Below are 20,496 nucleotides of genomic sequence, written 5' to 3' on the forward strand. Positions count from 1 at the left end.
AAAACCCTTGGAACTGGATGATCGGGAGCAGCCGTGTGGGTGCTGGGAATTGAATCTTTTGGAAGAACAACCAGTACTCATAACTGCTGAGACAACTCTTCAGCTTGAGGAAGATACAGTTTGAAAACTGTGTTGTTACATTTTAGATCTTAATGATGGCCACGTTGATCTTTTAGGCCCCTCGATAAACTTTCCAGGGTGTGTGCTTGTGTTTATTTTAATTTGATTTTTGAGTCAGGATCAGGCTTTGTTCCAGCTGGGCTGGAACTCACTGTGTAGACCAGACTGTCCTTGAACCTGCTGGATTCCTCCTTCCTCTTGAGTACTGAGATTACAGATGTGTGTCATCATCATACTGGCTGTTTGTTTTATTTATTATGTTTTCCTCTATCTCTGAGGTATATGCTAATTTACAGTACTGGGGATTAAATTCAGGGCTTTGGACATCCTGGACAAGAATTTATCATTGCCTATCTCTAGTCTGCTTTGATCTTAGGACCTGCCTTAGGCTGATTTCTGCTACAGTAACAGAATACTCAGGTATTTACCACTATTGATTTATTGGCTCTTGGTTTGTCCTGCGTTTCTAAGAGCATGATACCAGCAGTTGCATAGGCTTTTGTTCAGGCTGGCAAGAGGGTGAGAGGGAGCCAGGGGAAGAGGGAGGGTTTTGAACTGGCTTTGATAATTACTTACATTAGTGGTGACTAACCACATCCCTGGCTAATGGCATTGATCCATTCATGAGAGCAGAGCCCTCTTCACGTAATCATCTCTTGTGACTGTTGTGTTGGCGAAATTTCCAGTATATGAACTTTGGAGTTGTATTCAAACTGTAGAAAGGATCAGTTTACACTTCCAAAAAGTTACCAAAGACCCAACAGGAGCTCTCAGTTGTTTTTCTTATAGTGTCACTTTGAAAACATAACCCAACTCTTTGATTGTCACCTGTTTTGTTTTTCTTTTCAAATTAAAATAATCTTCCTTAAAAAACAAGAACAACAACAACAACAACAAAAAACAGCTTAGTAGATCTCAGGCTCTTGAGTAGTTGTGCCTTTCTCGATGACATTGGTGGCAGAAGTTAGTGCTTTAGCTTATTTCCTATTTCAGCAAACATTATTAAATCATACGCACATTAGTTTTTTCTAGTTTATCAAACAAGATGTTCTTAAGCAAACGGTGCTGTTTCCACCTCTTTTGTAATACATGCTGCTGGAAGTGAGTAGCCTGCTTGCTAGTGTAGCTCCTTGTTAGTGGCTGGAATGTTGGCACAGTGTCGGTAGCAGTGCTCGCCACTGCATGGTTACTGCAGTGCTGGCTCAGATATATATAAATCTAATATATATATATATATATATATATATATATATATATATATTAGTTTTTTGAGACAAGAGTTTCTCTGTGTAGCCTTGGCTGTCCTGGACTCAAATTGTAGACCAGGCCAGCCTTGAACTCACAGAGATCCACCTCCTTCTGCCTCCTCAAGTACTAGGATTAAAGGCGTGCATCACTGCATGGGGCGGCAAATGATATTTTAACAGTACTATGGTGGAAATAGTTTTGATATTACAATATTCAGTGTTAAAATTTACACATTTACACTGAATTTTAATATTGTTGGGCCTACTTTTTGAGACAGGGCCATATGTAGTCCAGGCTGGCATTATACTTCTGAACCTGTGTCTCTACCTTCTGAGTACCAGGATTACATGTACGTATTAGTTACTTTGGTATTTGGGCTTGAACCCAGGATTTCATACATGAAAGGCAGGCAGTCTACCAACTAAACTATGTCTCTAGCTCATAAAATTATTTAAAATTTGTTTGAATTGTAATCACATATCATTGAGGTTTACATTTTGTTGTTGTTGCTAGGGATTGAACCCAGGGCCTTGTACAAGCTAAACATGCTAGGTTTCAACCTAGAGCCTTCATTGAAGATTTTTAGGATTGAGTAGGTGCAGATTTAAGGAAGTTAAAATCAGTTACAATTACTTTAAAAATAATAACAGAATTTATGCTGGGATGGACTGTCCTGTCAGTCACCATTGACCAGTAAGTACGGTAGCTATATGTTTATTGAGTATGCAAGCTGCAGTTAGTGTGGTTGAGGAACTTTTAGTTACTTAATAGTAGTTAGAAGTTCAGGCTGGTCTGGAACTTGGTATGTAGCCTGGGCTGGCCTTGATCTCATAGCAGTCGTCTTGTGCCTGCCTCTTGTGCTAATACTACTGGTGGGAATGTGTTAATCACACCTTATTTATTACTTTTTTAATTTAATTTTTTGAGTTGAAATTTAATTTTTAATTTTATTATTTAATTGCTTTATAGCCGGATCCCAGCCCCCACCCTCCTCTCCTCCTAGTCCTGCCCTTATATGCCCCTCCCCGCTTTCCCCTTCTCCTTGAAGAAAGGCCCCCACCAAGGGGTACCAATCCACCCTGGTACCTCAAGTCACAGCAGGACTAAACGTATTTTCTTCCATGAGGTCAGACAAGTCAGGGGAAAGGGATCCAGAGGAAGGCAACAGAGTTAGAGATAGCGCTTTTCTCAGAGTAAGAGAATGGTGACCGTGGTGCACATCTGCTCCATACGTGTAAGGGTCTAGACCCAGCCCATGCAAGCTCTTTGGTTGGCTCAGTCTCTTTGGGCTCAGCCTAGTTTACTCAGTAGGTCTTTTTGTGGTGTTCGTGACCCCTCTTGGCTTTCTCAAGTCTTCCTCCCGCTTTTCCACAAAACTCCTCGAGCTTGGCCTGTTGTTTGGCTGTGGGTCGCTGCATAGTTTCCATCAGGTGCTGGATGAAGCCTTTCAGAAAGCAGTTTTGCTAGGCTCCTGTCTGCAAGCAGAGCAGAATATCATTTAGTGTCAAGGGTTGGCTTGGGTGGGTCTCAAGTTGGACCAGTCATTGGTTCGCTATTTTTTCAATCTCTGCTCCATCTTTATCCCTACACTTCTTGTAGGCAAGACAGATTTTGGGTCAAAGATTTTATGGGTGGGTTGGTGTTGTCCTCCATTGGAAGTCCCACCTAGTTACAGTAGGTGGTGACTTCAGGCAAATGGCTGGAAACATAGCTCAGTAATATAGTCTAGTATACACAAAATCATGCATTCCATCCCTAGTATCTCCAAAAAAGTTTCCAAACCAAAAAGAAAAATTCAATGCAAGTAAGTTAATTTTTACAGTTACAGCCTTAATTTCCTTTGTTTTTATGATACACTTTAGTTTTAAGGACAGTTATAGATTTACAGAAAATTGAGGGTACTATATAGATTTCTCCCATGTTGACATTGTTTCTGTCATACATTATTGTTTCTGTCATACATTATTATAGTTAGTAAGCCAGTATTGACACCTTGTTGTTAAAATCTATCATTTATTCTTATCCCGTTTCATTTATTCTTATCCCATGTGCTTTTTTTTGGATAGATGCGTTCAGGATCTCATCTGCCATTTAGTTTGTACCCTCATGCTTTGGCTCTGACTGCTCCCTTTGTTTGGATGTCCCTGATAGGTTTAGTACTGGTCAGATGTTTCTGTAGAACATGACTGTAGTAGAGTCTGTCTGGTATTTTCCTCATGATTTATTTGCGGTTGTGGGTTTTTAGGAAGATGGTCACAGAGTAGAAAGTTCATCTGTATCATACATAGTAAGAGAACACTTAGGAGATAGAAGAGACAGGTGGAGCTCTTGAGTTCAAGGTGAACCTGTTCTAGTGAGTTCCAGGCTAGTTGAGGCAAAGTGGGGTCCTGTCTCAAATATAAAAAGTAAAAACCAAAAACAAACAAACAAGAAAACGGAGAACGCACCAGTGGTGTGGTTAATCGTATCACTCTTAGTAGTCGTCTTGATAAAGTTGTCCGTGTAGTTACGTCTTCTATTTTAATTCAAGCTACAGTTGCTTTTCTTTTCCTCTTCCCCCTTCTGCCTCCAGCCCATGTACTTCTCCCTGCTATCACTCACTCTTATGGTCTCTTATTTCTTCATTTTACACACATACACACACCATATGTAACATCACTTGAATTCCTTCTTGAGAAACTGATTTTTAAATTATTATTATTGTTGCTGGGGGGGACTTAACTCTAAACAAGTTTAGTTTTTAAAAAAATTCACTGGTTTTGGCTGTTGCTAGTTTAGTTGCCAAGCCTGCTGACCTGAGTTCAGTCTGGGACCCATATGGTAGAAGGAGAGAACCAGTTCCTGGAATTTGTTCTCTGATCTCGCATATGCCAAGGTATGCATGTACCTACACATATACATATAAAACTCAAAACAAATAAAATTCATAAAAATTAACCTTTTGAAGGCTGGGTTGCTATCTCAGTTGCTAAAGTGCTGAGTAATGAATTTAATTTCCAGCACGCGTGTAGAATAGGCAAGGAGTATAATCCTCTAATGTTGGCCGGCCAGCCTGGCAGCTTCCTGAAGCTTCAGGACAGTGAGAGATCACTTCAAAAGGTGGTGGCGCCCGAGGAGCAACACTCGAGGCTTTCCTGTGACTTCCACATGCATGCTTGTACATGCATCCTCTGCCCCAAATTAAGCTTTTCAGTAATGTTTACTTTTATTATTTTTAATTATGTGCCTGTGTGCGTGCGTGTGCGTGCGCATCTGTGTGGCTATGTGCTCCTGATCCTCTTCTCTCCATTTTCTGAGTGCTGGGATTATTCAGGTAGTCTTTCCCTTCTCTTCTCTCTTTCTTTTTTGTGTATATGTCTGGAATTTGACTATGTAGCCTAGGCTAGCCTTGAAATTACCATTCTTTTGTCTCATCCTGAACCCTGGGATTACAGATGGATGTATCAGACCCAGCTATTTTTTTTTTTAATTATCTGAAACATTTGAATACTACTTAGATTAAATTATAGCAGTCCTCTTTAATTTTTATTATTTTACGTGTGTGAGTGTTTTGCTTGCATGTATGTCTGTTTACCACTTGTGTGCCTGGATCCCTTGGAATTGGCATTACAGACATGTGAGTCACCATGTAGTTGTGTTGTGGTATATTAATATTTACTATTGAAATATCTTTTAATTAAGCATTGGTTAGTCCTAAAAAAGCTGTATACCCAATCACCACATAGAGACTGGGATTTATTTAATTAACCTAGAGCACAATGCTGGGCAATAGTTATTCCATCCTAAACCTCCAAGCCTGCATAGTTTCCTGCCATTCAGAATCACCCACTGTACTTGCTTTTAGTGATATCTTAGGTCCAGTTCATTTCTCCATGTGGTTCCAAGACCTCTCCTGCAGATTCTCCTCCTCCCTCATCCTCTTCCTCCCACTCCGGACCAGGATGTCCCACCCTATCCTCTCTATTGCTCGGCCTTGTGGCTGGTTGTTTTAATTGACAACATAGAGAACAAATGGTGGCATGTTTACACAAATTTGAGACAGGTGATACTTAGAATAAGCAGCACAATGCAGTGTCGGGTTTGAAACCAGATAGTGGGGAGAGAAGTCGGCATTTGAATGAACAAGGGTAAATTGTATACATTCCAAAAGAACATTATACCAACATAGTTGCTTAGAATTTAACCTCAGTCTTCTGTGAGAGTAGCCACAGAAATGCTGAGCCATTTCTCCTCTTTTGTTTATAGCTTAGGTGTCGGAATGTTTTTGTGTGTATGTGTGTCTGTGTGTGTGGTGCATTCTTGCCATAGTATAACTGTGGAGGTCTTGCTCTTAACCATCCATCTTGAGGTCAGGATCTCTCAGTAACTTTTCTGCTCCAACTGGCAGACTCTGTGAGCTCCTGGGGATTCTTCTTTCCGTCTTTCCCATCTCACTAGAGAACATGGGGTTATAGATAGGCACTTCCATGCCAACCTTTATATGGGTTCTGGGGACTTAAATTTAGGTGCTAGGGGGCAAGGCAAGCACTTTATCCACTGAACCCTAGCCAACAACTTATTGAGTATATAGATGACAAATCTGTTAGGAAAAGAATTAATCTATAGTTTCATTATTCAAAAGTAAATAGTAGGCTGATGATTACCTGAATTTGATTCCTAGAACTCATGATGGAAGGAAAGATCTGATTCTTGGAGATTGTCCTCTGTTCTTCACACTGAAGCCATGGCATGGGTGTACACACACACACACACACAAATGTTTAAAAACAAAAAATAACTAAAACTCATGGGCTGGTCAGAGAGTTTAACAATTAAGGGTGATAGTCATCAAACTTGATAACCTGAATTCAGTTCCTGGGACCAGCATACTATCCCTCTTTCCCCAATAGGTAAACAGTTGTAATTTCAAAACAAAAGTAAACATTAATAGTTTTGGATACACACATGCATGTTCTTTTAAAATGTGCTGGGTGTAGTCTCTATAACTTTCCTTATAATCCTTATAATGCCTGCTTTTACTCAGTTGCTTTTACTAGGCTGGTGTCTTTACTAGACATTGTCATTGTATTCCTTATCCTTAATATAGTCAGGTAATCTGGTTTATGTGTTACCAGATAATGTTATCTGAATTCATTAGATTTTAATATTGGGCCAAAGGAAATATTTTATTATACATTTCCTTTAGAAAATTTAACCTTAAATATTTCTGTACATGAATGTTATTCTCTAGAAGTTGGTCCTACTGGGAAAGAGGTAAGAGACTAGAAGGGCTTGGGAGAGGGATGTCCTGCCCCTCAGTTAGTAATAATGTTCTTTCTAATGGAAGAATGGCTTTCACCTTTTTTCAAAAAGTTTGGAGTTTTAAAAAGTCAGTCAAGATGTTCTTGTCTTTCAAAATAGATACCTTTTATTGAAAATCAGAAAAAGTTCAAAGTAAAATAGAAGTCCCGTAAGCCTTGAAGATTTGGTATCTTAAAAATTGCTTGCCAGGTACAGGCCTGTAATCCCAGCACTCAGGGAGGTAGAGGCAGGTGGATCGCTGTGAGTTCAAGGCCAGCCTGGTCTACAAAGTGAGTCCAGGACAGCCAAGGCTACCCAGAGAAACCCTGTCTTGAAAAACAAAACAAAACAAAACAAAAGTTTTCTCATCAGCAACATTTAAAGTTCATAATCTTTTATGTTAGGAAACCACTTAGAGTATTTTCTTTTTATTACTGATTAGATAGGGGTTTCATGAGTTTTAAATTTATTTGAAAATATTTTGACAAGATAGACTAATCGCAAATGCTACGTTTAATTTTGTTGGAACAAGGTTTTATTGTTAACCTAGGCTGGCTCAAAACTCATCTTTTTGTGTTGGCCTCTGAACTGAAGTGGGAAAAATAGGTGTAGGGTATTTTCTACAACCAGTAATTTTCCTCCGAGAACTATTGTTTATGTTTCTTGTGCATTAGTTTACTTTTTGTGCGTATGGTATTTGCTTTTATGTATTTAAGAACATGAATGTAATGTTCAGAAAAAGTTTAATATTTTTAGATTAAAAATGTTTTGCTAGGTTATTCTTTTATTTTAAAGGTTTTTGAAAGGTTTTTAGTTCTAAAATAGTGGATTGATCCTGATTTAAGACTTATAATGTCTATATTGTAATACAAACATGAATATTTTATTATTTCATCAATATAAAGTTTTTAATATAATCTTTGATTCATTCAGTTGCTATTGTATTCAGAAGGTATTAAGCTATTTTTATAAGGAAACTTGATTTCTCATTCTCACATGAAAAAATATTTTAATTTTAGTATGTTCAGTATTTTAATTTATCAGTACATCAATAAAAATTTACTGCAAAAAGATTTATAATGCCACATGTATATTAAGGGTTAAAAGTTTTTAGTTGTGAGATTATAGATTGAGCCTGATTTAAAAGACTTATAATACCTTATGTATATAAGGGTTAAATCTTCAATTTAATACAAGGTAAGGCATTAGGTAGCACACATCTCATAAATTGTCAACTTAGATAAGGTCAGGAGCAGTTCAAGGCCTGACTGTCACCACTGCAGCCCTCTAGAGCTTGTCCTTTATTCAGCAGCTGCAGGATGAGCCGCGTGTTCTGCCTAGTGTCTGAGCAAGGCTGCTTTCTTGCTGCTGGGACCTGCTTCTGTTCCCTTTGTCAGTTAAACTATTTAAGCCTTCCCTGATCTCTCATCCATTCAGTCTTGTGTTCTACTGTTAAAATCTTGCTTTCTTCTTGAGAACTTTGGAGTTTCTTTTATAAAAAAATAATTTTGTTTGGTGTGTATTGGTGTTTTGCCTTCCTTTATGTCTGTGTACTATGTATGTGTTTGGTGGTCACAGAGGCTTGAAGACAACAGTGGATCCCTTGGGACTAGATTTACAGATGGTTGTGAGCCACTGTATGGGTGTTGGGAATTGAACCCAGGTTTTCTAGAAGAGCAGGCAGTGCTCTTAACCTTTGAGCCATCTCTCCAGCCCCTTTCCTCCATAGCCCAGAACCCAACAGGGACTGGCGTTTCTTAGGCATTTGATAATTTGATAATAGTTTTGACTTGAACACTGTTGTTATATTTTTTATATAGGTGCCATCTTTGTTTCAGATTTTACAAAGTTTCCATCTGTAAGCTGTGTTAGCCCACTTAAGACTGTGGATACTCTTGGAGTTGAGCAGCACTAGTGTCTTATAAGCTGATTTGGTCATGTTGACTTAGTAGTTGTTTAGCTAGCTTTTGGGATGTCTTAGTTTTGCTCAATTAATGGTCCTTACCTTTTTTTTTTTTTTTTTTAGTGCTGGGAATTAACTCAGACCTAACACATGCTAGACAGACGCTCTTCTGCCAAGTTACAGTCTTCTTTTCTTTGTAAAATCTTTAGTATATTCATATAATCGAAGTTTGGGTTTATTATTTTTTGTGTGGTATGAGAATGTGTGTGTGTGTGTGTGCGCGCACACGTATGTGAGTGAGTCAGAGATTGATTTCTGGTGTTCTACTCTTGCTTTCCTCCTTATTTTATGAGACAGGTTCTCACTGAGCTTAAAGCTCAATTTTAGTTCAACTGGCTGGCTATTAAGCAACCAGGATTCCCCTTTCTCAGCCTTTATTTTCTCCAAGGATGGTGTTCCAGATTGATGCTGCTGTGACCAGCCTTTATGAGGGTGCTAGCAGTCTGATTCCCCTGTTTGTTGCTTAGTGAGCAACAGTGAGTTTACCCAGTGAGTTGTCTTCTGTGTTCCTGATGTGTGTTTTAATGCTTGCTGTTGGGAACTGCTGTTACTGTCTGAGTGTAGTGTGGAGTCCTTCGTGCCTGTGGTTGTGCAGGTGTATATTTGTGTGCCCGGTGTCTTTGTGTGTGTACTTAAATGCCGATGCCCGAAAGCAGCCTTAGTTGTCGCTCCTTAGGAGCCAGTCACATCATCTTTTGAAATTGGTTTATTCATTTGTGCCTCAGTGTGTGCATGTACACAAATATGTATCACACATGGAAGTTAGAGGGCACCTTACAGGAATTGGTTCTCTTCTACCGTCAGTTTTGGGGATCACAGTTGGGTCCTAGGGCTTCGCAGCAATTGACTTTAGAAGCTGAGCCATTTTGTTAGCCCAGTTTAAATTTTTTTTTTTTTTAAATTTTTTAAAGACAAGGTCTCTCATAAGCCTGAGCTCAATGATTAGGTTAGGTTGGCTGGCCAGTAAGCCTCAGGGCTCCGTTTGCCTCTGCCTCCTCAGCACTGGGGTTACCAATGTACACCACTAATGCCTGGCTTTTAAAATGTGGATTCTAAGGTTTGAAGTGAGGTCCTACTGCTTCTAGGGCATTTTACTGACAGAACCATCTTTTTTACCCTTGTCTCTTAACAAATTTTAGCTGATTTAAAGGTATAAATGAAAAGTTAAAGGTAACAGTCTGAGACGGGAGGGAGCACCTGCCTGTCATGGGGCATGCCTTTTGGGCTTTGCTGAGCATCACTCCACCCTCTGAAGATTCCATTGGTAAAGTAACTTAATTCACCTGATTTAATTGTTGTCTTCCAGGCTTTCTGTCTCCATCTGCTAAGTTAGGAGGCCTGGTCTGGGAAGCTTCTAGCCTCCATACAATCTAATCTAGGCCTGTCTCGTTGAGTGCTGGGACTAAAGGCGTGTACTACCATGTCTGGAGCTAAGCTTTTTCTCTACATAGGAACTTGTCCTATGTAAGGCTGGCCTTGAACTCAGAGATCTGCTTACCTTTGTCTTCTGGAATTAAAGGGTGTCTGTATTCCAGTCAGATCACGCAGATCTAGAAGGTCTTTGGACGTGATCTCTTGTCAGAGTAGGCATTTTCTGAATTAAAATTCCTCTGTATTCCATCACAAAAAATGACAGTCTGGGATCTTTATAGCCAGCTATATTGAATGTATAGTAGATGTAATGTTAAACTCACTGTAATGAACTTAAAATGGATTTTCCTGAAGTCACTGTACCAGCTGATCTTGGTGGTATACTCCGGGTAATTCAGTATTTGACAAAGGATAGAGTATAATGAGTTCTGGACCAGCCTAGCCTACTTTGTGAGATCTTGTCTCAAAACAGAGAAATCATTGTATTAGATATCATTTTAAGAAACAACTGATTTTGGGAATCTGTTCAAAAAATAAAAACATAACTATAGGTTGTTTAAAGCATTGTTTATTCATGATGACAAAAACCTTGAAGTACCTGTTTTATAGACATTCTGTAATTTTCAAAAACCGTGACTTGGCTCTTGAGAGATGGCTCAGTGGCTTTTGCAGAGGATCAGTTTCAGTTTTCAGCACCTACGTAGTGGCTTACAAACATCTATAACTTCAGTTCCAAAGGCTCTGACTCTGTCTTCTGCCCTCCTTAGGCAGCAGGAATGCCTGTGGTACACATATATAGATGCAGGCAAAACATTAATACACACATACACAAAAATAATTAAATCATTTTTAAAGGAGTAAAAACAAAATTATAACTTAATTGTATATATGCTAGAAATATCCATTCAGCCAAACTAGAATGCATGTTTTAGGATAGAGGATATAATGGGATTTTCTTTGGATTCAAGGCCTTATGTATCCCAGGGTATCCTCCATTTTGCTATGAAGCTGAGTATTACCTTGAACTTCTGATCTTCTGTCTACATCTCCAGTTCTGGGAATTGCAGGCATGTCCCATTACACCCTGTTTATGAGGCCCCAAGGATAGGAACTAGGGCATTTTCCATGTCAGGCACCACAGATTTATAGTGTAATTCTAGTTGTAGAAATTAAGAGCTAAGCCCCCATTTCCAGTAAATAGAGGTGAACAAAAAAAGAGGTATGGTGGGACAGTTTGTAAGTTTTTAACATGTTTACTTTCAAACTCAGAACCTCAGGGAAGGGAAGAGTAATCACTTACTTATTAAAAATGATGCTGTGGCTATGGAGAACGTGGTGTTGACTGCTGCACCCTGAGAAAGCTGGGATGAAATTGAGTTGAGTAAAGGTTGTGAGTGGCAGGTATCTAGCCGCACGGCCTTTCTCTGCCTGTAATCTCTAGCACAGTATGTATGCTAAGACATTGCATTTGTCTCCTGTGCTTACCTATCACCCAGGCTGGTTTTTAAGACAGCCTGTGTAGCTTAAACTGGCCTCTAACTCACTGTTAGCTGAAGCTGGCTTTGACCTTTTGAACCTTCCACCGCTCTCTCCCTGGGAGGCTATTAAGAGAGTGCCCAATTTCTTGGAACTGGAGTTACAGGCAGTTGTGAGCTGGCGTTTGTGGGTGCTGGGAATCAAACTTGGATCCTTTGCAAGAGCAGTATGTGCTCCTGATTGCTGTGCCATCCCTCTAGCTTTGCAGATTGGGTCTCTGGAATTTTTACTTATTTTGGAGATAGGATCTGGCTGGAGTGCAGACTAACTCCTTGAATACGTCTCCTCCTTTGCCTTTGCAGTGCACATGCATTAACAGCTTAGAAATTTGTTGTAATTAGATTTGAGTTAAGAGAATTCAGACTGTTGAAAGGATGTAAGAAGACTTAAGAGTTAGCAGTAGTTGATAGGAAAATGACTAAGTGAAGGAATGAGAAGTGGGAGGAGTTTGGCGTGATTGGCTTTTTCAGTGTGATTGGCCAGTAAAATTTCAAAACAGTGGTGCCTTTATCATTTGCTACCTGCTTTGAGGTAGGCTAATTCAGTTGGTTTAGAATGATACACAAAGTAATAATATAGAAAAAACAATCAAGTTTGTAATTTCAGCTGTGGTGGGTGGGTCCTTTCTCCTACACTCTTTCCCAGGCCATTTAGAAATTTGTCCTCATTTCTTGTGTGCCCTTTTTGCACTTTTAAGTGAACAGAGTTCTATCCACAGGGACATAGTAGAGACAGCACTTCACAGTTAAATTAGTCATGGATATGCTGGGTAAAATTAGAATTAGGAAAGGGGAAATAGAAAAGTTTGGGTCAAAAATGCCCAGATAGTACTAGTCATGGTGGAAAAAGGAAGAACTGTCTCCCCCCCCCCTTTCCCCCATACAGCAATTGGGTTTCTCTGTACAACTTTTCTGTCTGACCTGGAACTCACAGAAATCCACCTGCCTCTGCCTCCCAAGCACTGGGATTAAAGGTGAGTGCCACTATGCTTGGCTTGAAGAATTGATTTTAAGAGAAGGCAATCTAGAGAGGCAGAGGATCTTGGCAAACCAGAGTCCAGAGTCAGCGTCAGATTCCAAGTTTTACACATTCAGAGCTGTTTCCTAAAGGTTGGGGAGGCTTGTGAGGATTTGAGTTGAAAACATTTGGCTAGGTAGGATTTGAAGTGATGCCCTTGGGTGTGGTGGTGCATGCAGACAGATCTCTCTGATTTGAGGCCAGCCTGATCTACAGAGGAAGTTCCTCATGGCAGCCAAAGCTACACAGTGAGATCCTGCCTCTGCGTCCCCTACCTCCTCTCCCATAAAAAGGTGGGAAGACTATTCTCATTTCAGCACCTAGGTATAGCTTTAGAAAAGACTTCAGAGATAAGGCATAATTTTCATTTGAGCTAATTTATAATTCAGAGCAACTGTGTAAGGCAGCCCCTCCAGAACATACACATTCATTAAACTCTCTGTGTTAAATTGATTGGGAAGGAGCAATCTAGTGTCTGGAACTCAGGATTGAGGACAGTGCTTAGAGCTTAAGTTAGAGTTGTTCCTTTAATTCATAAAGGAAAGTGAGTGGAGAACTGCTCTGTTTGGTTTGTTGAGAATTAAATTGCTTGGATTGTTTTTAGAGTTCTCCAGAAGTGTTTATGCCAGGAAATAATTCTAGGGAACCATTTTATAATTGGGTTATAGTTTTAGGGTTCAAGTTCTGGGGCATTTGGTGTTTGTGAGATTTCCAGTACCTAAAGGTCTATAGTCAATATGATCAGGTGACTGGAACAGAGCTTCTGTGCTCATCCATTTGCTTCCTAGATGCTCTTTGTGTCTGGGTCTTCTCACAGTTTCAAACTGCTGTCAGAGAGCCAGATGCAGTGGCACACACCTGTCATCCCAGCACTCAGGAAACAGAGGCAGGGATCTCTGTGAGTATGAGGCCAGCCTGTCTACAAAATGAGTCTAGGACAGCCAAGGCTATACAGAGAAACCCTGTCCAAAAAACAAACGAAAAAGAAAAAGAAAAAAGACCACATTCAGGAGTTGAGTTTGTACTCAACCCCAGGGGTTCTGCTTGTACCTTCTGTGTTAATAGCAGCAGTGGGGTTTGGTACTTTCATAGCCTGAGTAGTAATATTGATGGCCTTGTAGTAAGTTAAAAAGGAAAATACATAAATTGTTAAGTGATTTTTTTTTTAGTATTTTCATAAATATCAAATAATTTCATTTTTAGTTGGAATCTACTTGCTTTATAAATCCTGTTTAGTTCAAATCCTGACTTGCTTTAGAAATTTAGATCTACTTTGAATTAGTTAGAAATTCCCTCGAAGAAAGCATTTGGCTAGCTAGAGTTTGAAATAGTGACTTAAAAAAAAAAAAAAGCACACCTTTATTTAATCCCAGTGCTTGGGAGGCAGAGGCAGGCAGAGCTCTGTGAATTTGAGGCCAGCCTGGTCTACAGAGTGAGTTCCAGGAGAGCCAGAGATGCACAGTGAAAATACAGAAAACAACAAAGAACAAACAGTAACAACAAAAAGATTAAAAATGCATTTATTTTCTGTTCATTAGTGTTTTGCTGCACATATATGTGTTCCTGGTACCTGTAGAGGCCAGAGGAGGGTATCAGATGCCCTGACACAGTAGTTACAGACAATTGTGGGCTGCCACATGGATGCTGGGAACTGTACATGTCCTATGTAAGAACAGAAAGTGTTCTTAACCACTGAGCCATTTCTTCAGCCCCTAGATGTTTTGGATTACAAGAAACTTAACAGTCGATGCAGTCCATGTAGCTCTATTTGGTAACCTGGTGGTTTCACACACTTGTACTGAACAGATTATGACAGTAATGTAACAGGGCTGATTGATGGGCAGAGCATTTGTTTCGCCAGTTTGTTAGTTTTACCTGATTAATTTGGGATTTGCTGTGGGTTTAATTGAATCTAGTGCACATGTCCATTGTGAAGCTAGTAACCATGTGCATTATTGAAAAGAACATGGTAGCTGGGTGTGTTGCACACATTGGAAATCTTGGTACTCACGAAGTAGAGTTTGGGTAGAGCCTGGACTACATGGTTGGTTCTTTTCTCAAAAAACAAGTGAACAAGAAAAATGGTACTTTTTGTTGTTGTTGTTTGTTTTTTCGAGCCAGGGTTTCTCTGTTGCCTTAGTTGTCCTGGACTTGCTTTGTAGACCATGCTGGCCTTGAACTCACTGAGATCCTCCTACTTCTGCCTCCCCATGCGCTAAAGGTGTGTGCCACCGTGCCTGGCTTCAGACTTTATTTTTAAAAAGAGGTTTTTTAAAAGAGAACTTGGGAGATGGCTCAGTTGTCAAAGTGTTTGCCATACAAGCCTGAGAACTGGAGTTTGGATTCTCAACTCATGTAAGTGCCTAATGGGAATAGCAGCCTGCCTGTAATTGTAGCCTCAGAAATCAGGGACAAGGAAGGAGTCCCCCAGATGAGCCTGGCTAGGGAGACAGATGCTGGTGAGCTCTGGCTTTGATTGAGAGCCCCTGCCTCAATAAATACTGTGGGAAAGACATCAAGGATGATTCATAAAACCAACTTTGGGCCTGCACATGCAAACATGCAGGCTCAAGTACATACTTGACAGGAAAATGGAAAAAGTAAAGCAAAACAAAACTCTTAATTTAGGGAGTTTTAAGAGGTTTTAATTATACAGTGTATTATTTTCATGCACCTGTTTAAAGGAAAAGGGGCTAGAGATGTGACTCAATTGAGGTTTGATCTCCTAGAATCATCACCCAAAACCTGGGTACAGAGGCAGAATCAGAATGATCCCTAAGCCTTGCTGGTCAGCTAGCTAATCTGACCAAATTGGGCAGCTAGTCTAATTAACTCGGCCAGCTCCAGCTTCAGTGAGACCTTGCCTCAAAAAGATGAGGAATATACTTGATAGCCCCTCTGATCTTCACATACACACATGTAGAAACATAGTAGGCTCCCACCTCCTCTCCTTTTCCCAGCTGTGCAGTAGTAGCTGTGTCACTCAAAATGATGATGAAGCAGTTTCATTTCTATATATATACTGAGACAGAGTCTCAGTAACCTTGCAATCCAGATTGACCTTGAACTAAGATCTCCTGTTTTAGCCCCCCAAGTGTTGGGATTATAGGTGTACTGGGATTACAATGGTCTGGAATCACAGGTGTGTGCATGCTTGGTTCCACTATTATCAATTTAAAATTCAGTGATTTGGTACTGTGACAACTTTAGAAACAATATGAGCAGTTTAGTTTTTAATTTTTTTGGCATATTTGGTATTCCTTTAATCTGTATGCTGTGTACATTTGTGTATTCTATGTGTACGTGTGTGCATATGAGTATGAAGGCCAAAGGAGGATATTTGGCGTCTTCCTTAGTTATTTCTTCTTCTTCTTTCTTCTTTTTTTTTAATAATATTTTTTTATATTAATCACAGTTATTTACTTTGTATCCCAGCCGTAGCCCCCTCCCTTGTTCTCTCCCAATCCCACCCTCCCTCCCTCATCTCCTCCCTGCCCCTTTCCAAGTCCACTGCTTGGACTTGGGGAGGAGAACCTCCCCTTCTATCTGACCCTAGCTTATCAGGTATCTTCAGGACTGGCTGCAGTGTCCTCCTCTGTGGCCTAGCAAGGCTGCTCTTCTCTTTGGGGGGGATGGGGGCAAAGAGCCAGCCATTGAGTTCATGTCAGGAATAGTCCCTGTTCCCCTTACTAGGGAACCCACTTGGATACTGGGCTACCATGGGCTACATCCGAGCAGGGGTTCTAGGTTATATCCATACATGGTCCTTGGTTGATTTCTTCCTTCTTCCTTCTTCATCATCATCATCAGTAGCTTTTTTTTTTTTTTCTTTTTGAGACAGGGTCTTACCCTGGAGCTCACTGGTTTGGATTCACTGGCTGTCCATCAAGTCCCAGGGATCTTGCTGTCTTAGCACTTTTATAACATGTCATTTAGCAAAATAATAGTAGTGGCTTCCCTAGAGCTTGTGACATTCTGAGCCATGGGCTTCTGAGCAAGTTCATAGTATTAGGGATGGATTCCCTTTTTTGGATTAAGCTTCTAGTCAGAATGGTTCCCTCCATTGCTTTCATGCACTATTGTGCTAGTGAGCACATTATGCTTAGCAGGTTGCTAGTACAGCATTGATGCTGTATGATACCATTGATGGCTTTTCTCCTCCTTTGGCCCTATAAAAACTACCTGTATCAGGAAGGGAAATTTCAGGTCAGTTCCACCGTGTTTTCTTTATGTCCTACAACCAAAGGGCGCTGTGATTTTAGTGACAGCGCTTCACTGTATCGTCCTGGTAGGTAACCAAGAACAGTGAAGACGGCCTTTGCTATTTTGGGGACTTGAGGGCCTTCTTGACCACTGACAGTTTTCATTTAATAAACTCTATCTTCCGAGGGCAGCACTGTCTACTCACTCAGGGTATCTGTTCAAAACCCCTACCCATTTGTTGTTTGTTTTTTAAGTTAGCTTTCGTATTTTTAAATTAGCTTTCAAAGTAATGGGTTTTTATAAGTATGTTTTGTGCATCCTTTGTTTTGGTTGTTCCTCTACTTCCACCTTTATCCCCATTAAACTTATTATTGCTTGAATTCTTCCTCCTCCTCCTCTTCTTGGAGACAGTTTTTTCTTTAAATAGCCCTGGTTGTTCTGGAACTCACTATGTAGACCAGGATGGCCTAGAGCTCTCAAGAGATCCACCTGCTTCTGCTTCCCGAGTGCTGGGATTAAAGGAATGCACCATTAATGCCTGGCATTTTGTTATTATTATTATTAGGGTTTGTGTTGTTTGTTTTTCCCCTTTCTGTCACTGAACTTAGTTGATAGCCTTGCCACAGTATCACAAGTATCTGGGGCTCCAGTTACTAAGCCTGGTCATTCTTTAACCCTTGTTAGATACTTTGGCTGCTGTGTGACCGTTTGGATTTTGCAGTTTCAAATATGAGCAACAGACCAAAATAACCTTCTTTAGCTTGTTTTATTTTCTCTTTTTACTTTCTACCTCTTTCTTCATCCTTGACTGACCCCCTTCTCTCTTTACTTTTATCTCTTCCTCCAACTTCTTTCCTTTTTTTCTTTTTTCCTGTTCTCTCCTTTCTATTTCCTTTAAAGCACTTGTTTTTATTTCTCCAATAATTAAATACTTCACTACTGTTCCATTGTTGCTTTGCTTCCTTTGTATTTTAGTAAGATCAATTTGAAGACCTTTTTTAGTGGTAGTTAAGACCAAAATTGGGCCATGTTGGGGTAGTGGATACAGTTGCATTCCAGTCAGTGGCAGTTGCAGTATGCATCTGTATTTTAATTTTAAAGAAATTAAAAATGGAAAATATGACTGGGGCTGTAGTTCATTGGTAGAGTATTCATTGGTTCGTTGGTGTAGTTCATTGCTTGCCTAGCATGCATAGGGGCCTGGGTTCAGTCCCCAATACCACATGGTGCTTGGTGGTGGAGGTATTGCAAGAGAATGATAGGAACTGAAATGCAAATGTTACTACCAGTTATTTACTCCCTCTGATTTAAGGCTTAAGCAGAACAACCTTAATTTGGTTCCAGGATCCTGCATAGTCTGTTTCTAACGGTCTCACACATTTCATCATACTCTAAGCTTCCTTTTCCGGGTAAATGCAACAAGAAATTGAAAGGGAGGGATAGATTTACTCATTTCACTTGGCCAGCTGCATTTCCATAAATTGTCATTCAACAATCTCATTCTTAGGAAATTATAAGCAGATCATTGCATCATCTAGCTGTATGTTCTGATCTGGTATTCATCACTTTTTCGTGACATTGTTTGATAAAAATATGTTTTTATTTAATAGGTTTCTCCACATATAAAAATCTTTTTAAAAATACGGAGAAGAATGGCGGCAGAAACACAGACACTAAACTTTGGGCCTGAATGGTGAGTTTTCAGTTTCATCCTGTTTGGTATTGGATGGCATAGTCACTAGTGTGACATACAGGTGCTGGGTGGTAAATAAATGTGCATATTCTGAGACTTGATTTCATGTGTATAGCTAAAAAATGTGACTAGCTTATAGCAGCTTAAATTTGTTAAAGGACTACTTCTCTAATTGAAATTTTCATTGTTTGGTAAGGTGTCGATAATGAAATTAAAACTCTTCTGTAATTTTACCACCCTAGAACATTGTTTATTTTTGAGCCTTTGTGTATGTGCCTAAACAGTTTTACATAACTATAATAGTAATGTTTAATGTTATTTTGCTGCAATGTTTTATGCTATTGATATACTTATTTAAAATAGTTTTAATGGAAGCATTTGAAATTTTTTTTATTGATGGGCTAGGCAGGTGGTCCAGAATTAATACTGGCTATTAGCAGTAGCCCATCTAGAGCTGAGTTAGCGTTTGCCATAATAACAATTAATTGACCTTTGAGTCTCTTACAGATATGTTTGGACCCCGAATATGGAATTCTCATGGAATTTTGAGATCCATCACATTATAGTGTGGCTTTCCCCCCCTCTTCTTCTTTTCCCCCCAAAGTTGGTGATTGAAGATCCTCTCTTCAGTGGCGTGAATAACGATAGTTAATTTTTTATTTATACTTGGAACAAACTCCTTTGGTAATGTCAAAGGCAGTACCTAAAGCAGGAATTGGAGTAGTGTCAGCTTTCTTTATGTTGAGGTGGTGGTTTGTAAGACTTCTATAGCAGTTCTTTGATTAAGGAGTCCTATGAACTTACCCGCTCACATACATTTCTTTTGGTATGTAATTGCTAGATGTTCTTAACCTTCAGAGTTAGCATTTAGAAACTGAAGGTAAAAGCATTTGAAATTCTGATAATTGATACACTGCCTGTAGTTTGAGTTTATTTTGAAAATGTTGATCTAAACAATGCTATACCTGTTTCAGTTATTTTTTATTTTAAAAATTTTCTTATTACTAAATCACTGTTTCTAGAAAAATCAGAAATTATAACTAAGCAAGGAAAAGATATTACCTTAATTTAATTCTTAGTACCCACTGTAAATATCTTGGTGTATCATTCCAAGTGGTTTTATGTATCTTATTTGTGTATATGTATATTTTATTTTTACAAAATCGGATCATGCTGTGCATTCTATCTTGTAACCTTTAAAAATAAGTAAAAAAAAAAACTTTTTAAATAAATGGTTTTTGGTTCTATTGAATAGTTTCATTGTATGGATGTTCTATCATTTAACTAATTCTTCAGCTGTAGCATATAGAGGCTATTTTCAGCTGTTAGTATTATAAAAACATTTAACATCTTATAGCTAAGTCTTTATTCATATCTTAATTTTTTTAACTAGGTGGATTTAAATTCATGTAGTTCACTTTGTAAACCATTGTGTGTGCAGCTGTTCTGACATTATTAATTACTTTTCTTTTGTATTTATACATCCTCATGTTTTTCTTTGTAAAATCATGATTAAAATCATTAAGTAACTTAAAGAGTTTTTTTCTTAAAGCACTTGCTAGTAATACGTAGTGAAAAAGCAACACCAGAAAATGTAGCCAAAAAACAACGAATTAAAAACAAAACAAAACAAACACTGGTGATATTCTTGAGTTTGTTTAACTTCTTACATCACTGGTTGGCACAGGGAATCTCTTCGGAGTGTAAGTAAAGTGTTTGTAAATAAAGTTTTGTTGGAAGACAGCATCTTTTTTTGTTTCCCTCTTCCCTTGATGCCTTTACACTACTCTGGCAGGGATGAGTAGTTCTGTCAGAGGCTGCCTGGTTTTCAGAGCTTGTGCATTTTCTCCTTGACCCTTTGCAGAATACTCTGCGTGTTACCAAACATTTCCAGGTACCACTTTACCGCTAGCTCCGTCTGTCAGCAGTGCCTTACATGTCCTCTTTAGTGGTACCCTAAAGCACTATGTATTGTTTAATTTGACTGAGATGACTGTAGCAGAAGTCATCAATCCCATCCTTAAACAGAAACTTTCAGTTGTTCCCTAGGCTTCTCTTGTACGCA

General features: G+C 39.2%; 1 protein-coding gene across 5 annotated transcripts in view; it reads left to right on the forward strand.

Annotated features, from left to right (window-relative positions):
- Gigyf2 (GRB10 interacting GYF protein 2) overlaps positions 1-20,496 on the forward strand; it is a 129,431-nt gene that overhangs the window by 12,760 nt on the left and 96,175 nt on the right. For all 5 annotated transcript variants that reach the window (XM_021644622.2, XM_021644623.2, XM_021644624.2 and 2 more), the window contains one exon: positions 18,349-18,431. In XM_021644622.2, the coding sequence (XP_021500297.2) occupies positions 18,391-18,431 (41 nt within the window). In that variant the 5' untranslated portion in view covers positions 18,349-18,390. The remainder of the gene's footprint in view (positions 1-18,348; positions 18,432-20,496) is intronic.

The sequence above is a fragment of the Meriones unguiculatus genome, chromosome 15 (assembly GCF_030254825.1).
Source record: "Meriones unguiculatus strain TT.TT164.6M chromosome 15, Bangor_MerUng_6.1, whole genome shotgun sequence".
In the NCBI taxonomy this organism is placed as follows: domain Eukaryota; kingdom Metazoa; phylum Chordata; class Mammalia; order Rodentia; family Muridae; genus Meriones; species Meriones unguiculatus.